At 39.2% G+C, this 20,951-nt stretch overlaps 3 protein-coding genes across 5 annotated transcripts; 1 reads left to right on the top strand and 2 right to left on the bottom strand.

Moving 5' to 3' along the window:
• Nucleotides 1-1,741: 1,741 nt before the first annotated feature.
• On the top strand, nucleotides 1,742-6,247 carry LOC137133648 (gastrin-releasing peptide receptor-like). Its single transcript, XM_067517456.1, has 3 exons — nucleotides 1,742-2,175; nucleotides 3,982-4,333; nucleotides 5,230-6,247. Exons 1-3 carry the CDS (start codon nucleotides 1,766-1,768, stop codon nucleotides 5,542-5,544), a joined length of 1,077 nt encoding a protein of 358 aa, XP_067373557.1. The 5' UTR covers nucleotides 1,742-1,765; the 3' UTR covers nucleotides 5,545-6,247.
• A 1,839-nt stretch (nucleotides 6,248-8,086) lies between these two features.
• On the bottom strand, nucleotides 8,087-11,850 carry asb11 (ankyrin repeat and SOCS box containing 11). Its single transcript, XM_067516585.1, has 7 exons — nucleotides 11,245-11,850; nucleotides 10,776-10,855; nucleotides 10,583-10,690; nucleotides 10,145-10,295; nucleotides 9,935-10,069; nucleotides 8,916-9,104; nucleotides 8,087-8,818 (listed from the first exon to the last, which is right to left on the bottom strand). Exons 1-7 carry the CDS (start codon nucleotides 11,339-11,341, stop codon nucleotides 8,694-8,696), a joined length of 885 nt encoding a protein of 294 aa, XP_067372686.1. The 5' UTR covers nucleotides 11,342-11,850; the 3' UTR covers nucleotides 8,087-8,693.
• A 47-nt stretch (nucleotides 11,851-11,897) lies between these two features.
• piga (phosphatidylinositol glycan anchor biosynthesis, class A) lies at nucleotides 11,898-20,447 on the bottom strand. Of its 3 annotated transcripts, XM_067516583.1 has the most exons (8): nucleotides 20,313-20,441; nucleotides 19,641-19,711; nucleotides 18,910-19,392; nucleotides 18,558-18,828; nucleotides 17,677-17,809; nucleotides 17,173-17,305; nucleotides 14,469-14,675; nucleotides 11,898-12,983 (listed from the first exon to the last, which is right to left on the bottom strand). In XM_067516583.1, exons 3-8 carry the CDS (start codon nucleotides 19,354-19,356, stop codon nucleotides 12,702-12,704), a joined length of 1,473 nt encoding a protein of 490 aa, XP_067372684.1. In that variant the 5' UTR covers nucleotides 19,357-19,392; nucleotides 19,641-19,711; nucleotides 20,313-20,441; the 3' UTR covers nucleotides 11,898-12,701. The 3 variants fall into 3 exon arrangements, with proteins under 3 accessions (XP_067372684.1, XP_067372685.1, XP_067372683.1); XM_067516584.1 differs by lacking the exon at nucleotides 19,641-19,711 and having other exon boundaries at nucleotides 20,263-20,441; XM_067516582.1 differs by lacking the exon at nucleotides 19,641-19,711 and having other exon boundaries at nucleotides 11,900-12,983; nucleotides 20,313-20,447.
• Nucleotides 20,448-20,951: the final 504 nt, after the last annotated feature.

Below are 20,951 nucleotides of genomic sequence, written 5' to 3' on the forward strand. Positions count from 1 at the left end.
GTGAGAACCTTTGAAACTAGTTTGATTTTATTTGTTTTCCGTTTATAAAGAAAGGGATGAAGAGAGGACAAATGCCATGGAGATATGAGGCAAATGTCACTGTATGAATATAAGATCTAATTTATTTTTTGACTACTAAAAAGAAGCAACCCCTTTTCTTCAGAACTAAAAAGAAAAATAATGCATATTGAACAAAAACGTTTTTGAAATGGAAGCACATAGAGGCTGAGGATGATAGACAGAGAGAGAGAGGACATTGTGGTAACATCAAAGAAGAAAAAAGTGATTGTAGTTATGCTCAGAGTCCTAAAAAATATAATTTGATCTATCCAGATGTTCCTATTAGTGAGTTCAAATAAAAGTGCGGATCAACGACAAGTTGCATATTTGCTTTGATGATGTCTTATGCAACTAGTAGGAAACTAATTATCTACATGTATGAAGGAGAAATACTTCAGTGAATTTTCCAGTGTGCTGTCCTTGTGTTCTTTGAAAACATGTTAGGAAAATTTGTGCTGAGATGGACAACAAAAAATCAAAAGGTTCACTTCATGATCAGAGAAGAATGTCTATCTGTCTATTATATTCACTTCATACAAGAAAACTCAATTTGCATTTATATTAGGAAATGATTATGGTCCCAAGTTGTGCCATCTACCCAGGAAAATAAGAGCCCTTTGTGTCTCCAGTCTGAAATGGGAGCATTGAACAATATGTGGGTGAGATCGGGACCTGGTGGGTCAGTGGTAGCACATTGAGTTGGGATGCAGAAGGCTGTAGGTTTAATAACCCCATCCAGCCTCCAAGGGCAACCCCGGTGCCAGTCCCACGCCCAGATACAGGGACGGGTGCAGCAAAAAGGGCATCTGGCGTAAAACCTGATGTCAAATCAACGTGTGGAACCACAACAAAAATTGACATCCAGAGACACAAAACACAAATAGATTTTTACATTCTTTCTTTCTTGGAATAATCACTTATGGAGCTCAATGACCACAGAAAGATGCAGAATTATCAACAAGTTGGTGCAAAATGCCAGCAAAGACAAACATTTATATTTAGTGAATGTTTCTTTAAAAATAGACATCACAGCTTCTTTTATGCTTATTAAACTATAAAACTACATTTTTTCTCCTCTTAGATTCACTCAATGAAGATCAATGTACATTATAATGTCTTTGTTTCCATGATAATACACATATTCGGTATATTTACAATATATCTACAAGGATTCTCTTAAAAGTTCAACAACCTGTTTCTGGAAAAAGAGAAACCAGCACGCTGCTCTGCCACCATGTGAAATTCAAATAGGCCTACCTAAGCTATAGATATTGTACATCTATAAAAATATTTTATTATATTTTTTAGGATTTAACACTTCAATGACAATAAAAGGAATGAAACAATTTTAAATGCAGTTTTACATCAAGAAAAATTCATAATAAAGAAAATAAATGTATAGGATCCACTGACCAAACTAAAGATCGAACAAATGGCCGCTCTCCTCAACATCTAAAAATGACGGTATGGCGATAACTACAAATCACATCAAATCTTTACCAACAGATTCTAAATTAAACCCATCACACTGAAGAGAGTTTAAGCCCAGTTCGCCTACTAAGGAGTACTAAGGTACTAAGGAGAAACTGACGCACGCAACAGGGGTGGGGGTGGATGGTGGGTGGTGGTATTTTATAAAGGCGGGCACCGAACTCATCTGGAAACGTCAGACTCTCCTGCTGCTGTCCTCTCCTTGTTAGCTGACATGTCTCTGGAGGATTCATTCGACATAAACCCTGAGGACCCTAGGGTCCTGGTTTTGAATGTTTCCAGACTGGACTTCACAGGAGATCAGCACCTGTACAACATCTGGCTCCCTGGTGTCGGAATCGCTGCTGTCTATGGGATAATCATCATAGTGGGTCTGGTTGGAAATATCACCCTAATTAAGACGTATCTGATGGTCAAGTCCATGCGGACTGTGCCCAACTTGTTCCTTTCCAGTCTGGCTCTGGGGGACCTGCTGCTACTGGCGACCTGCGCCCCGGTGGATGCCAGCCGCTACCTTGTGGACAAGTGGCTCTTTGGTCGCGTCGGATGCAAACTGATCCCGTTCATCCAGCTCACGTCGGTGGGAGTCTCCGTGTTCACCCTAACTGCTCTGTCCGCTGACCGGTACTCGCACGCAGCACGCAGGGGGCGCTTACAAATTAGTTTCCTCCCTTAAACTTCATTAATAAAAATAAACACTGAATCGCACAGGTTTACACCTGCCGATCTGATGTGATATGCTATTAACACATTTGGTAAATATAATTAATGCTTTAGACGATGCCTTATTCACTAAAGTTATTTTTGAGGTCATGCCTTTACGAAAATATCTTCAGAATTCCCACTTCACCATCACTGACAGACACCAAAAATAAAACCTCCACAAGTGCCTTTGGATATCTCCTGTTTTTGTTTTTGTTTTGTGTTTGTTTTTGTTGTTTTATGTTCTAGAATTTATTTCAAGTAATTCCAAACCGAAGTGTGAATTAGATCTTTTTCCAGATTTTACCCATTGGAGATTGACACATTTATTTTAATGAATCTTTAGAAAATTACTTATAAAGTACAAACCCCGCGAGGTAGGATCATAAAGATATAAACTCTGGTTCCAAATCTGAACATATTGAGGTTTTATTTAGAAAATGCATGCTGTGCTCAATTGTAGACAGTAACCAGTAGTCCAGAATTTGCAAGAATCATGAAATATGAAAACAACAAATGTGTCCTAGCAAAACACAAAAACAACAAAACCAAACCAATATGAGAACATAAGCATTATACTTTGATTTTACCTGGTTAGTATTCAGTCGTACAAACTGCAGGGATAATACAAACACTTTCTGGACCTCACATTTTCTTTAATAGAACTATTCTTTAACTATTTTAAAATTAATGTGCATGTAAAGTGATCAGTTGCATTTAAGGTTTATGTTGGATTACGTTCAGCAAGTAGACACTGAATTCTGAAATTTTGAAATAAGCTCATCACAGACCAACCAGCTGTGAAGTTTAATTTAACTGATAAAAGTGTGGGTAATATCTAACAAATGATATAGGCAAAAAATAAAGAGAAGTTTTACTCAAATTAAGCCAATACCTTTAACAACATTACTGACTTAATGAGGTTAAGTTTGAGCAATGAGAATTTGAATTACTTACACAAATCTATTAAGCAGACTGGGAAACAACCAAACTGCGTCCATGTGTCTGTTGGATTCCACAGTAACATGCAAGAAGATAAACATGAAAAAGAATCTGGTTTAACCCCTAAATTCTCTAAACTTCACAGTGTCCTTTTTGTCCTTGTATACAGGTTTGCTGGAATCAGAAGAAAATGTTCTGCCTATTATAGCATGACAGCTGTGATTAACAAACCACTGTTTGGCTGCTGAAACTTAAATGATATTATTAGTCTCTTTCCTGGTTCCTAAAATATATATTCTAATATACATGTTTCTGATGTATAAGTTACAGTAACATAATTTTTTTTTAAAAAATCTTGATGTCAGGACTTGCAGATAAACAGGCAGACAGACAGCGAAAGAGAAGAATGTGTATTATATATGCAGGGGAGCTGATGAGAGAAACAGTGTGTAGGTGTGTATGGTGGGACAGGCCATTTTTGCTGCACCCCTCCCTGTATCTGGGCGTGGGACTGGCACATGAGAAAGGAGAGCAGGTGTCCAGGTCAGGAAGAAACATCCTAAGACATTTGGTAGGTAGGAGGGCAGAGGCAGGAAACAGAGATGGCAAAATAAACATAGACACGGATACGACCACAGCTCGACTTTGAAATCAGCAATAATTTAATAACCTACAAAATTAGTAATAATAGTTAATTTTTATATGAACCATCTGTTCACATACAGAATACATTTTTATCATTCCTGGTCATGATGATGCTCCACAAATTTATCGCCCTCTTTAAAGGTACAAAGCGATCGTCACGCCGCTGGACATCCACAAGTCCAGCGCTACACTTAGCATCTCTTTACGTGTGGCGGTGATCTGGCTGCTCTCTGTGACTCTGGCGATTCCTGAGGCTGTCTTTTCTGACCTCCACACCTTCACCACCAGCCACACCAACGAGACCTTTGTGACTTGTGCCCCCTACCCTCATGCCACAGAGCTGCACCCGAAAATCCACTCCACTGTCTCCTTCCTCATTTTCTACATCATCCCACTTCTCATCATATCTGTCTACTACTGCTTCATCGCTCGCAGTCTGGTCAAGAGCTCCGGGGACCTCCCCGCTGAAGGACACCTGCACCTGCAGAGACAGGTCTGAGCATGTGGTGTTTTTTTTGTTTTATTTACTGTTTGGTTCATAAAGTAAAAATCTGAAACAGCATGAGCAAGAAGTTTGCAAAAAGAAAACAAATGCCCAGATTTACAGTGGCTGGTTAGACTGGAAACAGAAAGGAATAAGGAAGTCTGGCTCTGCCCAGAAGTGACTGTAACTGCAGCCCTGAAACTCGCTACTTAACAATTACTTTCTGGTTACAAAGATCCAAACTATGATGCACCACTTTGTTGCCAAATATGTTTGTGGCCATTGCTCAATTTGAACCAGTATCACATGTTCCCCTATACTATTTCTTAATGTGTGGGGTTGGGACTGAACCCAAAGGCTGAGGGAGGGGGGGTGGGCAGAATGCAGGGTAGACAGGTTTAGCAGGCAAGTTCATTAACTGAAAACCACAGCTGCCTGTGCTGGCAAAACTAAAAACAAACAAAAAAGAATTTTATCTCCACCAAAAGCAGGAGTTAGCAAACAAACAAACTAACAAAAAAATATGGTAATACATATTACATATACAACAGAGCGAGTGGGGGAAGTCAGAAAAACTACTCCAATTTAAAATCAGGGTCAAAAAGCAGGTCGGTTCTCCAAAAAATCTGTAAAAGTTATTGGCAAGGGAATAATGTCAACTGTGAGGCAAAATAACTAGAGGCAACAGGAAAGTCCCTGATGGGTAGCAGAGTGACAAAGCTACACAACAGGATCTAGTAAGCATGGTCCTAACAGGGACAACAAAGAAACTGCAGGGAAGTGGTGAGTGACAGTATGTGTGTAGACAGATCAGGGGACAGAGGAGGCCAATGGGCAAAAAAAGAGAGGCCAGGACCAGGAACATGACTCTTAAATCCTTGCCTTCTTCTCTCCTCTCCTGTCAGATCAAGTCCAGAAAACGTCTTTCCAAAACCGTCCTGGTGTTTGTTGGCTTGTTTGCTGTGTGCTGGCTCCCCAGTCATGTGATCTACCTGTACCGCTCCTACCACTACAGCCAGGTGGACACGTCCATGGGTCACTTCATTGCCAGCGTGTGCGCTCGCATCTTGGCTTTCACCAACTCCTGCGTGAACCCTTTCGCTCTGTACCTGATGAGCAAAAGCTTTAGCAAACACTTCAACAGGCAGCTCCTGTGCTGTACATCTCCCGGACAGTTGTACAGCCAGAGTAGTGTGAATACGAATGTCACCACCACCTAAAAGCATCTGTTTTCATAAAGTTCATTTGTGTCTGGTAGGACTGGTGTCATTACTTTCCCACACACCACATTTCATTGGATCAAATCTGTAATTCCTATCTGAGTTGTCATTAAAGTGTCTTAACATGTTGGTTGTCAACAACTTAATGACAGGAAAAAAAGAGGTGATGCGGGAAGCCTCAGATGTTCTGTCAGAAACGTTTTGTCTCTGCCCAAAACAAAATAATGCAATCATGGAAAGTTGCTTGTCACAAACACTGGTACAAAACATATTTTCTGCTTATTTTTGATGGATCTTGTTTGCACACGTTCCCCTTGGGAAATAAATGTAATATAGTACTGAGAGCAGAAGGTACAAAGGTTTGGGAGTGAGTCACAAAGCCTTTTATCAAACAGAAAATATTCATGTATCGTGAAAATATTCCAACCCATCCATGAAAACCTAGATGCATGTTTGTATCTGCACTGTGCCATCTTTATAAAAGATGGTGGAGCCGGGAGATTAAGTAGAAAGTTCATCTGACTAATGAGAGTTTATATTCAAACTGAACATAATGATGTGTATCGTGAGGGATTTATTGTATTTCTCAAACGTTAAGCTATTAAAAGAACTGTTAAATGTGACACACTGTGTACATTGTGAGTTTGATGAGAGCATGGCTCTCCAGCCTGGTGTTAGGTTAGTCTTTGTATGTAATACTGACATGTGTTAATAAAGCTTTACTAACGAATACAACTAAAATGTAATTGTCTTTATTTTCATGAATATTTAATAAAAATGTTTAGTCTAAAAATGTTGGAAAATTCAATCCCATTATTTTATTGTCTTCTAGATCCAAAACCCATTATCACGATTTTTATAATAAAGAAAATAAACAGAAGAAAGCAAAAAAGCTAATTGTGATACTTTTGGGAGGAAAGTGTGAATATTTAGCATTATTAGCCATGATAGCAGTAGGAAAGGATCACAGTGTCTGTCTGTCCAACAATTTGCTCTCATAAACGAAAATACCTACTGTGTAGACTGCCAGGAAACTGTGTGCAGATGATCATGGTCTGCAGAGGATTTTATCTATAAAACCTAAATTTGGCTCCACTCCTAGAGATATATTGGTAATATTCAGTCAAAAAAAATCTATTTTATTAATCATTTACAGATTACAGTACTGTGAACAAATTTAAGTATATTTATTGTTGTTTTGCATTGTGTTCACAGTAAAGTTCTCAATAACATCTGATTGTTAATTTATGTGACAATTCTGATTCTGAAGCTGTAATTTAAAAAAAAAAAAGATTTGTAACTGGGAGCTTGTCCCTGTTAAAATTCTAAAACTAATACAAACGTTTCAACTATTGCTTGAATGAGGAGAGTCTGTCAGATACAGTTTTACACTGTGCTGCATGTCTGCTCAAATCCTCTGGAGTGACACACCTGAACTGATGGTGAAGGCTCTCAGTCACCCATGTTTGGTTATTCAACAGTTCAGTCATGTAACCTGGATTTTGTTCTTCTTCTCTCTGAGGGAAAGCTATATCCTCCAGGGGGGTCCTTGTTTCTGGCCTGGTCTGAATAGGCTCGTTGAGGTAAGATTATGGTGCAGTCATAGGTATGTAATGATCTCAACTTTTAATACCCCTCATCCCCCCAGGAAGGAGTCGTTAGGTGAGGCCTCCTTGTTGGATGTGTGAAGTGGTCTTAATCTTCGTGGGGATGGGTGAAAGGGCAGAATCCAAAATGGGAGACAGATTGTGTCTGAGGCCTCCTTCTCTGTTGAGAGAAGCATCCTCAACATTAATATACATGACTTTACATACTCCTCTCTGTTTGTTTGTCTTCTCTGTCCAAAGTGTGTACATTTATGTCCTCATTGAGTGTCTTTTGTCCTTCACTGCTGATTCTGGTCCTGAGGTCTTGCTTCTTCAATGTAGAGGTTTTTTTCAAATGTAGAGCACTGAACACTCTGCATACACAATGTTGCTCTCCTTGTGTGTTGGTGTTCAGTCTTTCAGGTGGACAGGTCTCTGCCTCAGTGAGTTTTAAGTGTAAGAAATCACAGGTTTTTTCTTTGACTCCGCTCCGCCATCATCCTTCTGCTGGATCTGGACTCTGTCTTATTTAAGGCCCACTTGGGATGATTACAGGGCTTGGGAGTTGTCCTCAGATGTCGAATAAGTAGTGATGTCAGTTGTGTGCTCTCTGTGACTCTACCCCATTTAAGACAAGACAAGTTTTAGATGATGGAGATATTACTGACAGACTGTAGACATTAGGTGGACAGCTTATCTTATTTTCTGGCAGAAGCATATAAACATTAAATCACAACATGAGCAGCAGGAAATGTTTCAACGTATACAAAAATAATGACTGTAATACTCTGTATACTTCTTGCAGAACTTTTGCTTTAAGAAGCGGCTTTTCATAGCGGTTTGGGAAAAAAATGTCACTTTAAATCAGCTCAAAAATGTCTTTTCAGGGCTTTGCAGAGGTGACCTTTCATTTTGACATTTGAATACAGGCAATTAGAACTGGCCACAAAACCCAAGTCTACCCTTGTTTTTCAGATCCCTTTGTCAGGTTTCACAATGTTACATGTGTGCATTCTACACGTATCAGATCCATTAAAGTTAAAACATCAAACAACTCACGGCCAGTTCACCATGTTTTATTCATCAAATGCATTGAGGTCCTTTGTGTTCATCAGGCTAGAATTTGAGGCAGGCTGTTCACATTTTCCTTTACTCACAATGAATTGATCATAGATTCCAATAAATTCACAGCATACAGGACTTATATATTTTTTGAATGCAAAAAATAATAAAACTATAATACTCTCAGTAAAGACAGAGGTTTACATGTTTTACCTATGGTACCTATTTTGTTACCATAGATCATACATTTCACTGTCATATGAAGTAATATTCCCCAACAATTGTACACAGACTTTAATGTGTAAAAATTGGTTGAGTTCATCTTTATAAATATTTTATATTTGAGTAATATGCAAATAGAAAATGATATAATACAAAACAACTACATTTAAAAATACAACAGCCTGATAAAATTGTATGTCTTGCAAGTCAATCACAAGGCAAAATGTGAAATTCGTATATGTGACAGACTGAGAGCCACACCAACAGAGTGGAGATACTTTATTGGTAGAGGAGGAAGTCCTTGATACTGTGAGGAAGAAAAAGGCTTGAAGCTCTGTGCAGACGACTCTTTCCCAGACTGCGGCGAATACAGAAACGGCACAGCTGAGACAGAGAGCAGGGACCTGGGCAAAGGAGAGACAGAAAATTTGTTGCACCCATAACATGCTTTAAGAAGGGTCTGGTTGGTTGGACGTGAGGGCCTTTATAACTGCAACACACCTCTTTTCTGTAGTGCAGTTCTCACTGCACTGTTAGGTGCTGAGAGATCCAGAGGAGTTTTCCCCTCTGCGTTCCTACAACACCCATCAGCCCCAAAGTCCAACAGAAGGTCCACTACATTTGATTCTCCTCCTCTTACCGCAGCATGCAGAGGACTGTCCTGCTCGCATCCTATTTGAACATCTGCTCCTATATGTGCACACAGACAGACATGGTTAAAAAACTGACTAATGAAAGCAGCCAAACTATGTAACTGAGTACATAAATGCAACATCATCTATGTATCCTCACAGGCTGTTGGCTCCTGCACTGAGCTGTTAGAATCATTAGGAGACTCAAACAGTGAAAAGTGGTGACTAATGGAAATGTTAAAAGATGAACCTAGGGAAGAGATATGAATAATATTAAATAACGTGTTGCAAAATCCTGCAAATTACACAAATTTTCATGACAAGTAAAAGTAAAGAGAAAAATGCGTGAGACTTTGTGATGCCCTCAGAAAGCAATATTTACTTTTTAAATTAGCCCAATTATTATTTTCTCAAACAATCAATGATTCATACTGTCAATAATGTAATTAAACCCAAATATATAGTTTACAATGTTGTATGAAAGAGCATCAGATATTCACACACTCACATTGTCTTCTAATTTTTTAAACCCTTAGAATATTAATTTTTATCTTGTTAAGTTGGTATAAAATATGCAACGCAACAAGAATATAGATGAATACGTTTATCAGAGGAAAAGGATTATGTATCATCTTTTAATTGCCTGGGATATGGGTATTAATATATTTTAGGCAATGATATACATTCAGTGTTTATCTGGTGTAATTTACATTACTACCTTGTGTGTTTTGAATTATGAAAGAAACTAATTTGTGTATCTAAAATTTTAAAACATTCTATAAATAAAACTATAAATGTTATTGAAAAAGTGAGTGTCACACAAAAGAACAATCAGCCAAAACAACTGTGGCTGTGAATGTCTGTGCAGATATTGCAGGTCCATATTACCTGAGTGTAGGAGGACATATACGCAGGATGTGGCTCGGGCCATGCAGGCAGAGTACAGCGGCGTCCCAACCACTGGCAACTCCATGTCAATTTGAGCTCCGAATGACAGCAGCAGCTCCAGACACTCTCTGTGATCTGATCAATGAAACAGCGCTGCATCAAACTCTGTGTGTGACTGTACACCTTTACAACCGTTTGCCAAGGACTCACCTTTATTTGCAGCTTCATGGATAGGTGATGCCAGTTGATGTGTGGTGTTGATGGAGCCACTGTGCTGCAAGATGAGCCTGACACAAGCAGCACTCCCACTGCGGCAAGAGTTGAAGAGAGGTGTGACACCATCTGTAGATACTGCATCTACCTGTAGAGACATGGTGATACTACTACTTGACGAATACGTATGACACGAACATATACAAATTAGCAGCTGAGTTGAATCTGAATCTAATCACACTTTTTTCTTTATTTAGTTTAACAGAAAACTATTAATGTATTATGATTCCCCAAATATTTGAGTTTAAGAACAATAACAAATTTTTCTCTCCGTTTTAAAACACTTTTGAATGAAGGAAAAGTAATGTTCTGTTCTTCCACACATATATAGTGAACACTGTAAAACCAGCGTGTCTTTAAAATGAGTGTCCTTACATTTGCACCACTGTCCAGCAGGAACTTGGCACAAGCATAATGGCCACCGAGACAGGCTTCATGAAGAGGAGAGACTCTGTCCATGGTGAGTGTGTCCACGTGGAAGCCCTGCAGGGCACAGGAGCATCTATTATTGCCAGATGATCACTTTACGTCTTTATACGACTCCATCGTGTTATATAAGACAGTTTACCTGAGCAATAAGTGTTCTCAGGTGGAGCAGTCTGCCCTGGTATGCAGCTTCATGGAGGGGAGTTCTGTCTGACCAGGAGTCTGGGACAAGACCAGCAAGGTTATTCAGAAACACACAGTTATGGCCAACTGATCTGTGTTTATTGAGATTGCAAGATGACCATGTTAGAATTAATCTTCATCTTTTTAAGGGTTGCTCGATACCTTAAAACTACACAGTGAAGCACGCATGCGCACACATACACAGGGTTTTGTTGGCCGCTGCAGAGCCAGTCATTCTCTGTGCGTAAGGGTTTCAGATCTCTATCCATCATCCTCATTACAAGAATGTAACATCAAAAACTTAAGTTACTACAAAGAAATACAAAGAAATGTTCAAGAAATACAAAATCTCATCCATTTGTGTCTGTTACTCTGGGAACAGACAGAAACACTGAGCTGAGTTCACCAAAAGCACAAAGAACACTTACCAGCCATCAGGCTGTTGTACGCCAGCCCTCCATAGATGTGGAAGGGCATCTGCCAGGAATGTGAGCCCAGGAAAACATCTGGTTCAACAGCAGCCATAATTTAAATGAAACAACGGCAGAATCCTACACAGCTATCCTGCGTTTGGCCTTCTGCCCCCTCTTATCTGGGTCTTCGAACAACTCCCCCTATCTTACCGCCTCCCGTCTAGCATCGTTCCAGTATCTGAATAACAATGGCTGTGGGAATGGGCCTGTAGTGATACACCCTAAATAAAGTGCTTAGTAATGTGCATGCTCACAGCTACTGGCACAGCAACAACCAGGTTTAACAAGTTTCAGACTATATACTTACAAATATTTATATAGATATACTTATATAGATATACAAGTACAGTGATGTTATCTTGCAAAAATACTTACTGACTTATCATCTGTTATGATAATGTAACTATTTCTGCTAAAGGCACAGCATGTGGTACTATTGAAAGATATGTTTGAAATACTGTCACAACAAAAACTAATGATTAATTAAACAACGCTTAAACACTCCAATTTCCCCTAAAATGCTTTTAGATCATTTGTCTATACTACTACACTCATCAGTTTAACCACAGCACATTTAATCCACATTTTCTGTTTCAGTTCTCTCTACAAATGTTTTTAGGAGTGATATATTGTTGAAGCATCCAACCACAACACTATGCGAATCCCCATTGTTAGCCTCGGAGGCATCTCTGCCCCCTCCTGTTTTACAGCTTATCTGTGCTTTGTCTGGCACTTTCCATTCCAGAGGGCCACCCCTCTCTTTTGCAAAACTACTCATTTGTTTTGCATGTAATGGTCTCCAGTGGATAAATGTCCAACATGGCTGCAGGCAGTTTACAGTAAATTAAATAACATATGAAAACTTAAAATATTAGAAAGTACAGTTTAATTCTCAGAGAGGAAATATAAAATGATCAAACAAAAAAGTTGTATCGATGAAAATAAGATAAATTAAAGAATTTACTCATATACAGATTTTTAATTGAGCTGTTGAATTTTACCAATAAAACCATAGTTTATGTAAATGAGGTAAGCAATTAACTGAAAATAAGATAATGCAGTTTCTAGTAAATGTATAACCAACCTGCTCTTTTCCTTTATTTAGTGCAATGTATGCTGTAAAAAGTGCTTAATAAAGCTTAAAGGATTCCCACAATGATCATTTTAACCATTAAATATAACATAAGAAGATTCCTTTCAAGTCTTAAGGTAAATACATTCACACAAGATCTCTGAGGAGTAAATGTAAACTGTGCGTCAATGTGGACTGACATTTTAAATATGTGCTTAAAAATGTATTCAGTTAATTTTCCATTAGGTAGCTGTATCTCAAAATCTCAGTCCACACCATAAAGACCACATACAGAGGGACATCATGTGAACAGCCACACTTGATGCAGCCAGAGCCATCCCTATAAGAACATCTCTGTTTTTGCTGCTTGCTTCATGGCACATTTAGAATGACTTCTGGTTTTACTTGTGTCCTGCCTCCACTGTCCATGTGGGCCAGTAGCATCTACAGCAACATCCATAACCCGATCTGGCAGCAACCACTGCAGGAGGAGCAGAAAGAGGAAGTCTATAACAGCTACAAATGCAAAGATGGAGCCTGCGACAGGGCCACAGTGAGACCTCAGCCTCCGTAACCGTCTGTCCAAGGGTAGCACCTCCTCTCCAGCCACTCGATCATACACCTAAGAGGATAAAACAATGATCAATGATTGGACAACAAGTCATTTACTATTCAGTGTGGCCTCAGGTACGTGAGCCATCAACACATTCACATGTATAGATTGCTCAAACCAAGTTATTTGGGAAAAGGGACGCAGTATAGTACACATTCATCGGATCAGTCACAGGTTTCTCTCCAACGACATACCTCGTTTTAAAAGCATGTTTTTTTTATTTTAACTGTACTAGTGATGCAAGACATTTATTTATATATGTGTGATCTTGTTACCAGATCCAGTGGGTGGGGACGTGAGGCCATTTTAGCAAGCCTCACAACTTCAAAGGGTGGTTCGAGTGTTACGACTCGGTTTTAGGGTTAAGGTTAGAATTGGCTTTAGATTAGAAGTTAGGTTGGGGTTAGGCATTTAGTTGTTATGGTTATGATTAGGGTAAGGGGCTAGGGAAAGAATTATGTCAATAAGTGTCCTCATAAAGACTAAAAGTCAGTACATGTGTGAGGGCAGGGTGTGGGGGGTTGATGGTGCAGTGACAGTTCTGTCGTGATGCAAAGGGGTCAAAGTGCAAACACTGAACTGTTAAACCACTGAAACTTAATGTCAAACTTATTGTCAGTGTAAATTATTTTACTACAAGAATGCATGCTTTAGTTTAATGATATTTAATTTAATCTCATAGTTCTGTTGTCACAGTGATACCTAAGTGTTCGTGGGTATTACGGTTCTGTGCTTCCCTAACCAGATTATGGAGTTCAGATTTTTTTCAAATATACATATTAACATAATATTTTAAGAATAATAATTATATTTAAGTAATAAGATTTACTAATCAGCGTTAAAAGGTGCCACTCTTAGGGTTGAATCAACAGAAAATTATCAACTATTTCTGCAGGTCCCCTCAGGTTTACAGAGTTTATAGTGTGTTTTAGCTCAAGTGTTTCTTTCTGCAGCCAACACCTGAACTATTCTGGTTTGCTCTCACTATGTACATAACATTATCATTAGTGGAAGCAGATCTAAAGCACTCAAATTCTATTTTACACACTCGCTCAGCGCCAAACAGCAGACAAAAAAAGCTTGCAAAACATAGTCGAGCATTAAACAGAGTTGGCAGAAGCATCTCTCCACAACTGCTGGATGTGTAAATAAGCATCTGTTTGCTAACAAGTTGTTCATATCAACTAAATACCTCATGACTTTTCAATGTTGTGTCCACAGTTTATTTTTCCTGCTCAAAGTGCTTAGGGTCTCAGGTTTACTATGAGTGTACGACAAGGTCCATCACACCTTCTCAGTAACAAAACCAGTAACCTCACATGTCACCTCAGAAACGGCACATTTGTCTATAATTTCAAAAATGTAAACTCAAAGCTTCGGCTGTAGCTGTACTTGTTTTTAAAGCCATGTTGCAAAAATACGTATATGCATATATTGAATACAATCAATACAAAATATAATTAGATTTTAAAAAGGCGGTGTTTGTAAGCCTACTTTTTCAGTCCGCTCGGCTACATTTCTCCAAGTGTAGAGCTTTTGCACACGTGCATGGATGGAGGCAGGGGAGGAGACAGAGCCGGACCGCTGCCGGGCGATGACTTCTTCCAAACCAGCACACAACGAGCGAACAGTGGGTTCACAAAGGGTAATCAGATCATCAGGTAACACTTCAGGAATGCCTCCAACACGTGTGCTAACCACCTTCAAAATAAAAGAAAAATATTCATGCACACATAGTATACATACACAAGAAAGTATAAAGCACTCTCAATTGAAGATAATTTATTTGAGCGGTTTGGCATAAAAGTGTCAACTCAATAACTCCAACTACATCCAGTAGCACTGATGGTACTATTTAAGTGTGATCTGTTGCAGCTAAAACCGCATCCAGCAGGGTTGTTGGGGTGTATTGGCACACTGACTACACAACATGGGAATTTAGGCCACTGTACATTTATTAAATCATCTTATTGTCATTATTGTGGTGATTTTGACTATACACAGTAGGTGACATTTCTGGAAAGTGCTTCTGGAATGTATGGGCTTTATATGCAACTCTTCTTCTTTTTCTTTCGGCTGTTCCCTTTCAGGGGTCTCCACAGCGAATCATGTGCCTCCATCTAACTCTGTCCTCTGCATCCTCTTCTCTCACACCAACTAACTTCATGTCCTCTCTCACTACATCCATAAATGTCCTCTTTGGTCTTCCTCTAGACCTCCTGCCTGTCAGCTCCAACCTCAGCATCCTTCTACCGATATAGTCACAGTCTCTCCTCTGAACATGTCCAAACCACCTCAATCTGGCCTCTCTGACTTTATCTCCGAACCATCTAACATGAGCTGTCCCTCTGATGTACTCATTCCTGATCCTGTCCATCCTCGTCACTCCCAAAGAGAACCTCAACATCTTAGGCTCTGCTACCTCCAGCTCTGCCTCCTGTCTTTTTTTCAGTGCCACTGTCTCTAAGCCGAAAAACATCGCTGGTCTCACCACCGTCTTGAACACCTTTCCTTTCATTCTCGCTGATACTCTTTTATCACACAACACACCTGACACTTTTCTCCACCTGTTCCAACCTGCTTGAAAAGAGGTGATGTCCTCTTCATCTCTTTTCCACACTCCAGAATTTCTCCTTCTCTTCTAACTCACATCCTACCTGTGGGGCATTACCACTCACAACATTGAACATCACCCCTTCAATTTCCAGCTTCAGACTCTTCAACCTGTCTGATACTCTTTTCACCTCTAGAACATTCCTCACCAACTCCTCTTTCAGGATAACTCCTACTCCATTTCTCTTCAAATCTGACCCATTGTAGAACAACTTGAACCCTGCTCCTAAGCTTCTAGCCTTGCTACCTTTCCACCTGGTCTCCTGGACACACAGTATGTCCACCTTCCTTCTCTACATCATGTCAATCAACTCTCTAGCCTTCCCTGTCATAGTCCCAACATTCAAAGTCCCTACTGTCAGTCCTACATTCTTAGCTTTCCACTTCTCTCTCTCTGTCTACGAACACACCTTCCTCCTCTCCTTCTTTGTCTTCGACCAACAGTAGTCCAATTTCCATTGGTACCCTGTAGGTCAACAGCACTGGTGGCGGTCGTTGTTAACTCGGGCCGCGACCGATCCGGTATGAAAGTCATTGTCACGATTCGCATGTTTAATTTGGCATGTGTTTTACGTCCGATGCCCTTCCTGACACGACCCTCTGCATTTATCCAGACTTGGGACTGGCACAAGAAGACACTGGCTTGTGCCGCCTTGCGGTTGCATTGGGATTTATAAATAACTCTGTTTTACATAAATCATTCGAAAAACGTGTTGTCAGAAGTACGCTTACAAATTACACTGTCCAATGACTCGGGATCCAAAAAGTGGCTACTTGTTTTCTAATCATCAGCAGACAGAACTCTTTGTTGTACAAAAATCTAAAACTGATTACTACCATTAGTTGTAATAAACTTGTGATGTGTGATTATATGGAGGAACACTACATTGACCAGTGAGGGTCATTGTTGCCTCACATTACTGATAATGCTGTTTGCTCTTCCTTAGGAAAAACACCCCACCAAACTTTCCCTGTCACATGATATTTTGAGTGTGCTGAGTGGTTAGCTTGTATGTTCTACTTACGTTAAACTATTACTTTTAAGAACTCGTGCTCCCCTCTATTGATGTCATTTCCCTATTTCCCCCCCCCCCGTACGAGCAAACACCCACAGGAAATCTGCAGCAAGACCACTTCAACCTTTTCTCCTCTTTGTAGCCAATTATTTTTAGTTACATTGTTTTAGAATAAGCTTTTTTTTAAGCTCATAGTTTGAGATTAGTGTAACAGATGATATGTTTTGTTTAAGTTTCTTTAGCCTGACTTGAACAGATAGATGAGAGTAAGGGTGTATTTGTGTAACGCTTGTGTTAAAATAAGTTAGAGAAAGAACACTGGACATACAGCTTGAGCACTACTTAATTAAGGAATGGGAAATGTAACATGTAATGGGGGAAAATGCAAAGGTATTCACTTGCTAATAAGCTGAACAACTTGGGTGATGTGATTAATGAACACATTACTCTTCTCCAATAGAATGTGCGTCATCAATAATATTGCCTGATTACTGTTTATTTGTACTAAAATCTATTGTCTCCCCTCCAGGAGACACGATTTTGTGTCTGTTTTAAGAATGGCAACCAACCTGCAGTCCACAGCTGGCTCCCTCCACAATGGCCATGCAAAAGGCTTCTGTCAGCGATGTGTTGAGAAAGATGTGACCCTGAACTAAAACTCCACGGACATCTTTATGCTCCAAAGCCCCCAGCAGACGCACCCTATAATGATCCAATGAAATTAGGCACATTTACTTCCAGTTGAACACACAAACCCAGTGTTTGATTATTTATGACAGGCTGCTGCTGTTACAGATTAATTCCTGGACATTCATAACACAAATACATCAGTAAATTGTACTTCCACACGTCACTGCTTAAAGATAACAATTTGTACATTTTGTGCAGGAATATTATAGGTGCTGAACAGCATTGTGAACTTTGGTCTTATATAGTATATATATGAACAGAATAGACACGGTTAAGTACTGTCATTTTTTAAAATTCTCTCTTCATTCGTTAAATGTTTTCAGTGAGATTGCAAAATTTCTCTCTAACAAATTATCTCAAGAAATATGAGCGTCCTGCAGTACCTGTCATGGAGTTGGTATTTCTCTCTCACTTCCTCCAACACAATTCTCTTTGGTCCCTCTCCGCCAATCAGGAAATGCAGGTCTGGATGTTTGAGACAGAGCTCTGGGATTATTCCACCTAGAAGATCAATGCCTGGAAAAATAGGAAATAACTGACTGAGCTGAGCACTTGCTGGCACAGCTTCATTGATCCTTATAAGTATATGGCTGTTAATTTTTTTTTTTTTTGTGTTCAGAAAATAATATTTAGCCAGCCAATGTTCATTTTTTGAAAAAAACAAAGCTTTTTTTATAGAATTCCTAAGAATGTGTGTTTAAAATATGGATGTATGTGCCATTTCCTAATTTAATAACTTGTCACTGCTCTCTTGTAGATAATTATATAACAGTGGGACCGTTGATAACTTCACTACATGGATTTCTGTGCTTTAATTTTATCGTTACCTGAAGATAAAACAAAAACATTAATAACACAAATATCGAGTAAGATTATTTTAAAATGAGACATTCCTTTATTTTCTGAAATTTGTTATCCCACCTGATTAGTCAGTGACTAAACCTAAGTATAAACCTACTACGGAAAACAGGTCTAAGATTGCAGATCTGTTGCAGCAAGCTCAACATGAGTATGGAAGAACTAACAAAACTGGGATCATGCTAAATCATCGACAAAATTAAACTGTTAATCCATATACAAAAAAGAGGGCCCAGATCTTAATGTAAGAGAAGCCCAGTAAATTAAAGTGTGAAACACTGGTGAACCGAATGCCTGAATTTTGGTCATCTAAAATAATGGCATTGTCCTCTAGACCACACCAAATGTTGCTGCATTCCAGAAAAAATATTAACATATAGATTAAACAATGTCTAAATGTCTATACCTTTGCGGTAGACAAGGCGACTGATGACAACAATTGTGATCCTGTCATTTGGTCGCTGGGACGGGTCAGGAGTGAAGTCTGTAGGGTCAACAGCATTGGGAATAACAGACACTATCTCTGGGTTGAGCACTGCACGGAGCACAGTGTTCTCTTTACTGGTGTATGACACACACACGATGTGGTTGGTATCACACAGCGAAACAGTCAGTAGTTTGTTGGTCAGCACAGAACTGACGTCAGCAAAGCCGAAAAGTGAGTGGTCAGTGAACACCTGTAAGTGACAAAAGTTTATGTCAAATTAAGCACAGAGATATAGCTCAAAGTAAGACCTGGATCATGATGTTTTACATACCGTGTTAAGGCCCATCGTCTTAGCGTGGAACAGTGCATCATGAGCCATGGCAGAAAACGAGCTGTGTGCATGCACCACCGTAATGCGTTCCCTGACAAACACGCACCGCAGCAGTGGGAGACTGTGAAAACATGTCGTCGCCGTTGACTGATTGTACATCACCTGCAGTGGGAGGTAATAGACCTTCAGTCCATTGGTCAGATATCGGATACCCTTCCTCCTGCCATAGGCGTGGGTGGCAATCACCACCTTGTGTCCCTTTTCAATGAGGCACTGGGATAACTGGTAAATGTGACTTTCTACTCCACCCATGTTCGGATAGAAAAAGTCCGACACCATGCAGATGTTGTGTTTCCTGCTAGAGTCCCCAACAACTTCCGCAGGAGATCCAGAGATATGCTGAGATGAAAGATTATTGACAGCTGCCACTCTCCTTCTTTGCCCCATTGTTGATTACTTCAGCAGTTGTGCAGCTCACCAGCGCTGAAATCATTAGTTTATTTATCAGTTAGTGCAATAACTTAAATTAATTGAAGTGACCCAAATAAACTAAAATTAACATTCATTTAGAACTCAATTAGCTTAATGATAGTCAAGTAATCACCAACAATTCTGATAAAATGTATCATTTTTTTATATCAACTAAAGTTCCAAGCACAAAATGTAATATTTCTGAAATGTCGTTATTTGTTAATCTCAATTTTTCTACTGCTAATTGCTTTTATGCTCACCTTAAATTGCAAATTTCCTTATCAAGTTTTCTGAGAGCCGCAAATAAAGTCTTAAGTTTATTTTATCATTGCTAGAGTGTTCAACGGACAGACAAAATATAAAATACAATGATAATGTATCAATTAATGTGAGAAACCGAGAACCCTTATATTTTCATTTACTGATACACGTACATGACCTTTCAAAATGTTTAAGATTGATTGATAATAAGGTAATAAGATAAATGATTACTTTAGAACCAAAATAGTTTGCAATGGACCTTCTGTCCAACCCTTATACCTCAAAGAGTACATATTCGACAGGCTTATATTTAAGTACTGTTGTAATATTAGAGATAGTGACTGCTTTGGTGCAGTCACAGATTCAGTCTTAAGCTGAGTAGCCGCAGTTGTCCCTTTAACCTGACTCTGGGCCCTACTCTGCTCTTCAGTAGAAACAACGCATTTAAAACCACATCTGGCACTAGCATCAGAGATAACTGTTAGGGGGACTATCGGCCAAATCCTCGCTAAGCTAACGTTACATTAGCGTTTAACGTGAATGCTATGTGTTAGCGATTAGATAGATTTCATTAATAACATTAGCATCAAGCTAACTTAACGTTACTTCATTCACATTTACCACTTAGCTTGCGATAAAGCAGTTGCTTTTCCTAGTCCTTACTGCCTTACCGTGGAGAAAATTTCAATGTCGTTCCAACCTGTGATACTATATAGAATTATTTTTAGATGTACATTCATTTCTACTCGCTAGCTTTGAACTAGCTAGTTAGCCGCGTTAACACTTCCTGCTTTACACACGTAATGATGACGCTATGCTGATGAGAACTACTAAGCGTCTGTGAGGATAAAAACAATAGCTTTTCAATTTTCAACTAAACGTAAACTTTTTGTATTTTACTTTTAATAGGGCATATTAATGTGCAGAAAGCGCCTTTCTAATACGAATGGCTTTTAGATAGAATTAAGAAGTGTATACCAGTGACCCCTTACCCAAATAGTGCACTACCAACTGCAACACCTTGATCAGGTGTGTTCGGTCGCTTAGAAGCTGGAAGAGACTATTCCCTTTGTCTTCCTCCACTCCACCCTCTTCTAAGATGATACCTTCCAGCTTCTGATTGACTGAAGAAACCTGATCCAGGTAGTTAACTGTGGGAAGGATAGCGATAGTTGGAAAAAAAGTATTGCAGCGGGTAACACAGAACCTCAGTTGGAAACCAGTTGTATACTCAATGCAATTCAATCTCAAAGAGATTTGTATTAGAAAAGATTTTTCAATAATAATATAATTTTAAGTAGTACTAAATC

The sequence above is a fragment of the Channa argus genome, chromosome 9, assembly GCF_033026475.1.
Source record: "Channa argus isolate prfri chromosome 9, Channa argus male v1.0, whole genome shotgun sequence".
NCBI classification, from domain to species: domain Eukaryota; kingdom Metazoa; phylum Chordata; class Actinopteri; order Anabantiformes; family Channidae; genus Channa; species Channa argus.

Excerpts from the sequence above, each read along its gene's own strand:
- LOC137133648 (XM_067517456.1), top strand. The coding sequence starts at position 1,766 with ATGTCTCTGGAGGATTCATTCGACATAAACCCTGAGGACCCTAGGGTC. Across the intron at positions 2,176-3,981 it reads ACTGCTCTGTCCGCTGACCG|GTACAAAGCGATCGTCACGC; the intron begins GTACTCGCACGC and ends CCCTCTTTAAAG. Across the intron at positions 4,334-5,229 it reads ACCTGCACCTGCAGAGACAG|ATCAAGTCCAGAAAACGTCT; the intron begins GTCTGAGCATGT and ends CTCTCCTGTCAG.
- piga (XM_067516583.1), bottom strand. The coding sequence starts at position 19,356 with ATGGGGCAAAGAAGGAGAGTGGCAGCTGTCAATAATCTTTCATCTCAG. Across the intron at positions 14,676-17,172 it reads GAGCCAGCTGTGGACTGCAG|GTGGTTAGCACACGTGTTGG; the intron begins GTTGGTTGCCAT and ends TTTATTTTGAAG. Across the intron at positions 12,984-14,468 it reads TAGCCGAGCGGACTGAAAAA|GTGTATGATCGAGTGGCTGG; the intron begins GTAGGCTTACAA and ends TTATCCTCTTAG.
- asb11 (XM_067516585.1), bottom strand. The coding sequence starts at position 11,341 with ATGGCTGCTGTTGAACCAGATGTTTTCCTGGGCTCACATTCCTGGCAG. Across the intron at positions 10,691-10,775 it reads TGAGAACACTTATTGCTCAG|GGCTTCCACGTGGACACACT; the intron begins GTAAACTGTCTT and ends TGTGCCCTGCAG. Across the intron at positions 8,819-8,915 it reads AACTGCACTACAGAAAAGAG|GTCCCTGCTCTCTGTCTCAG; the intron begins GTGTGTTGCAGT and ends TCCTTTGCCCAG.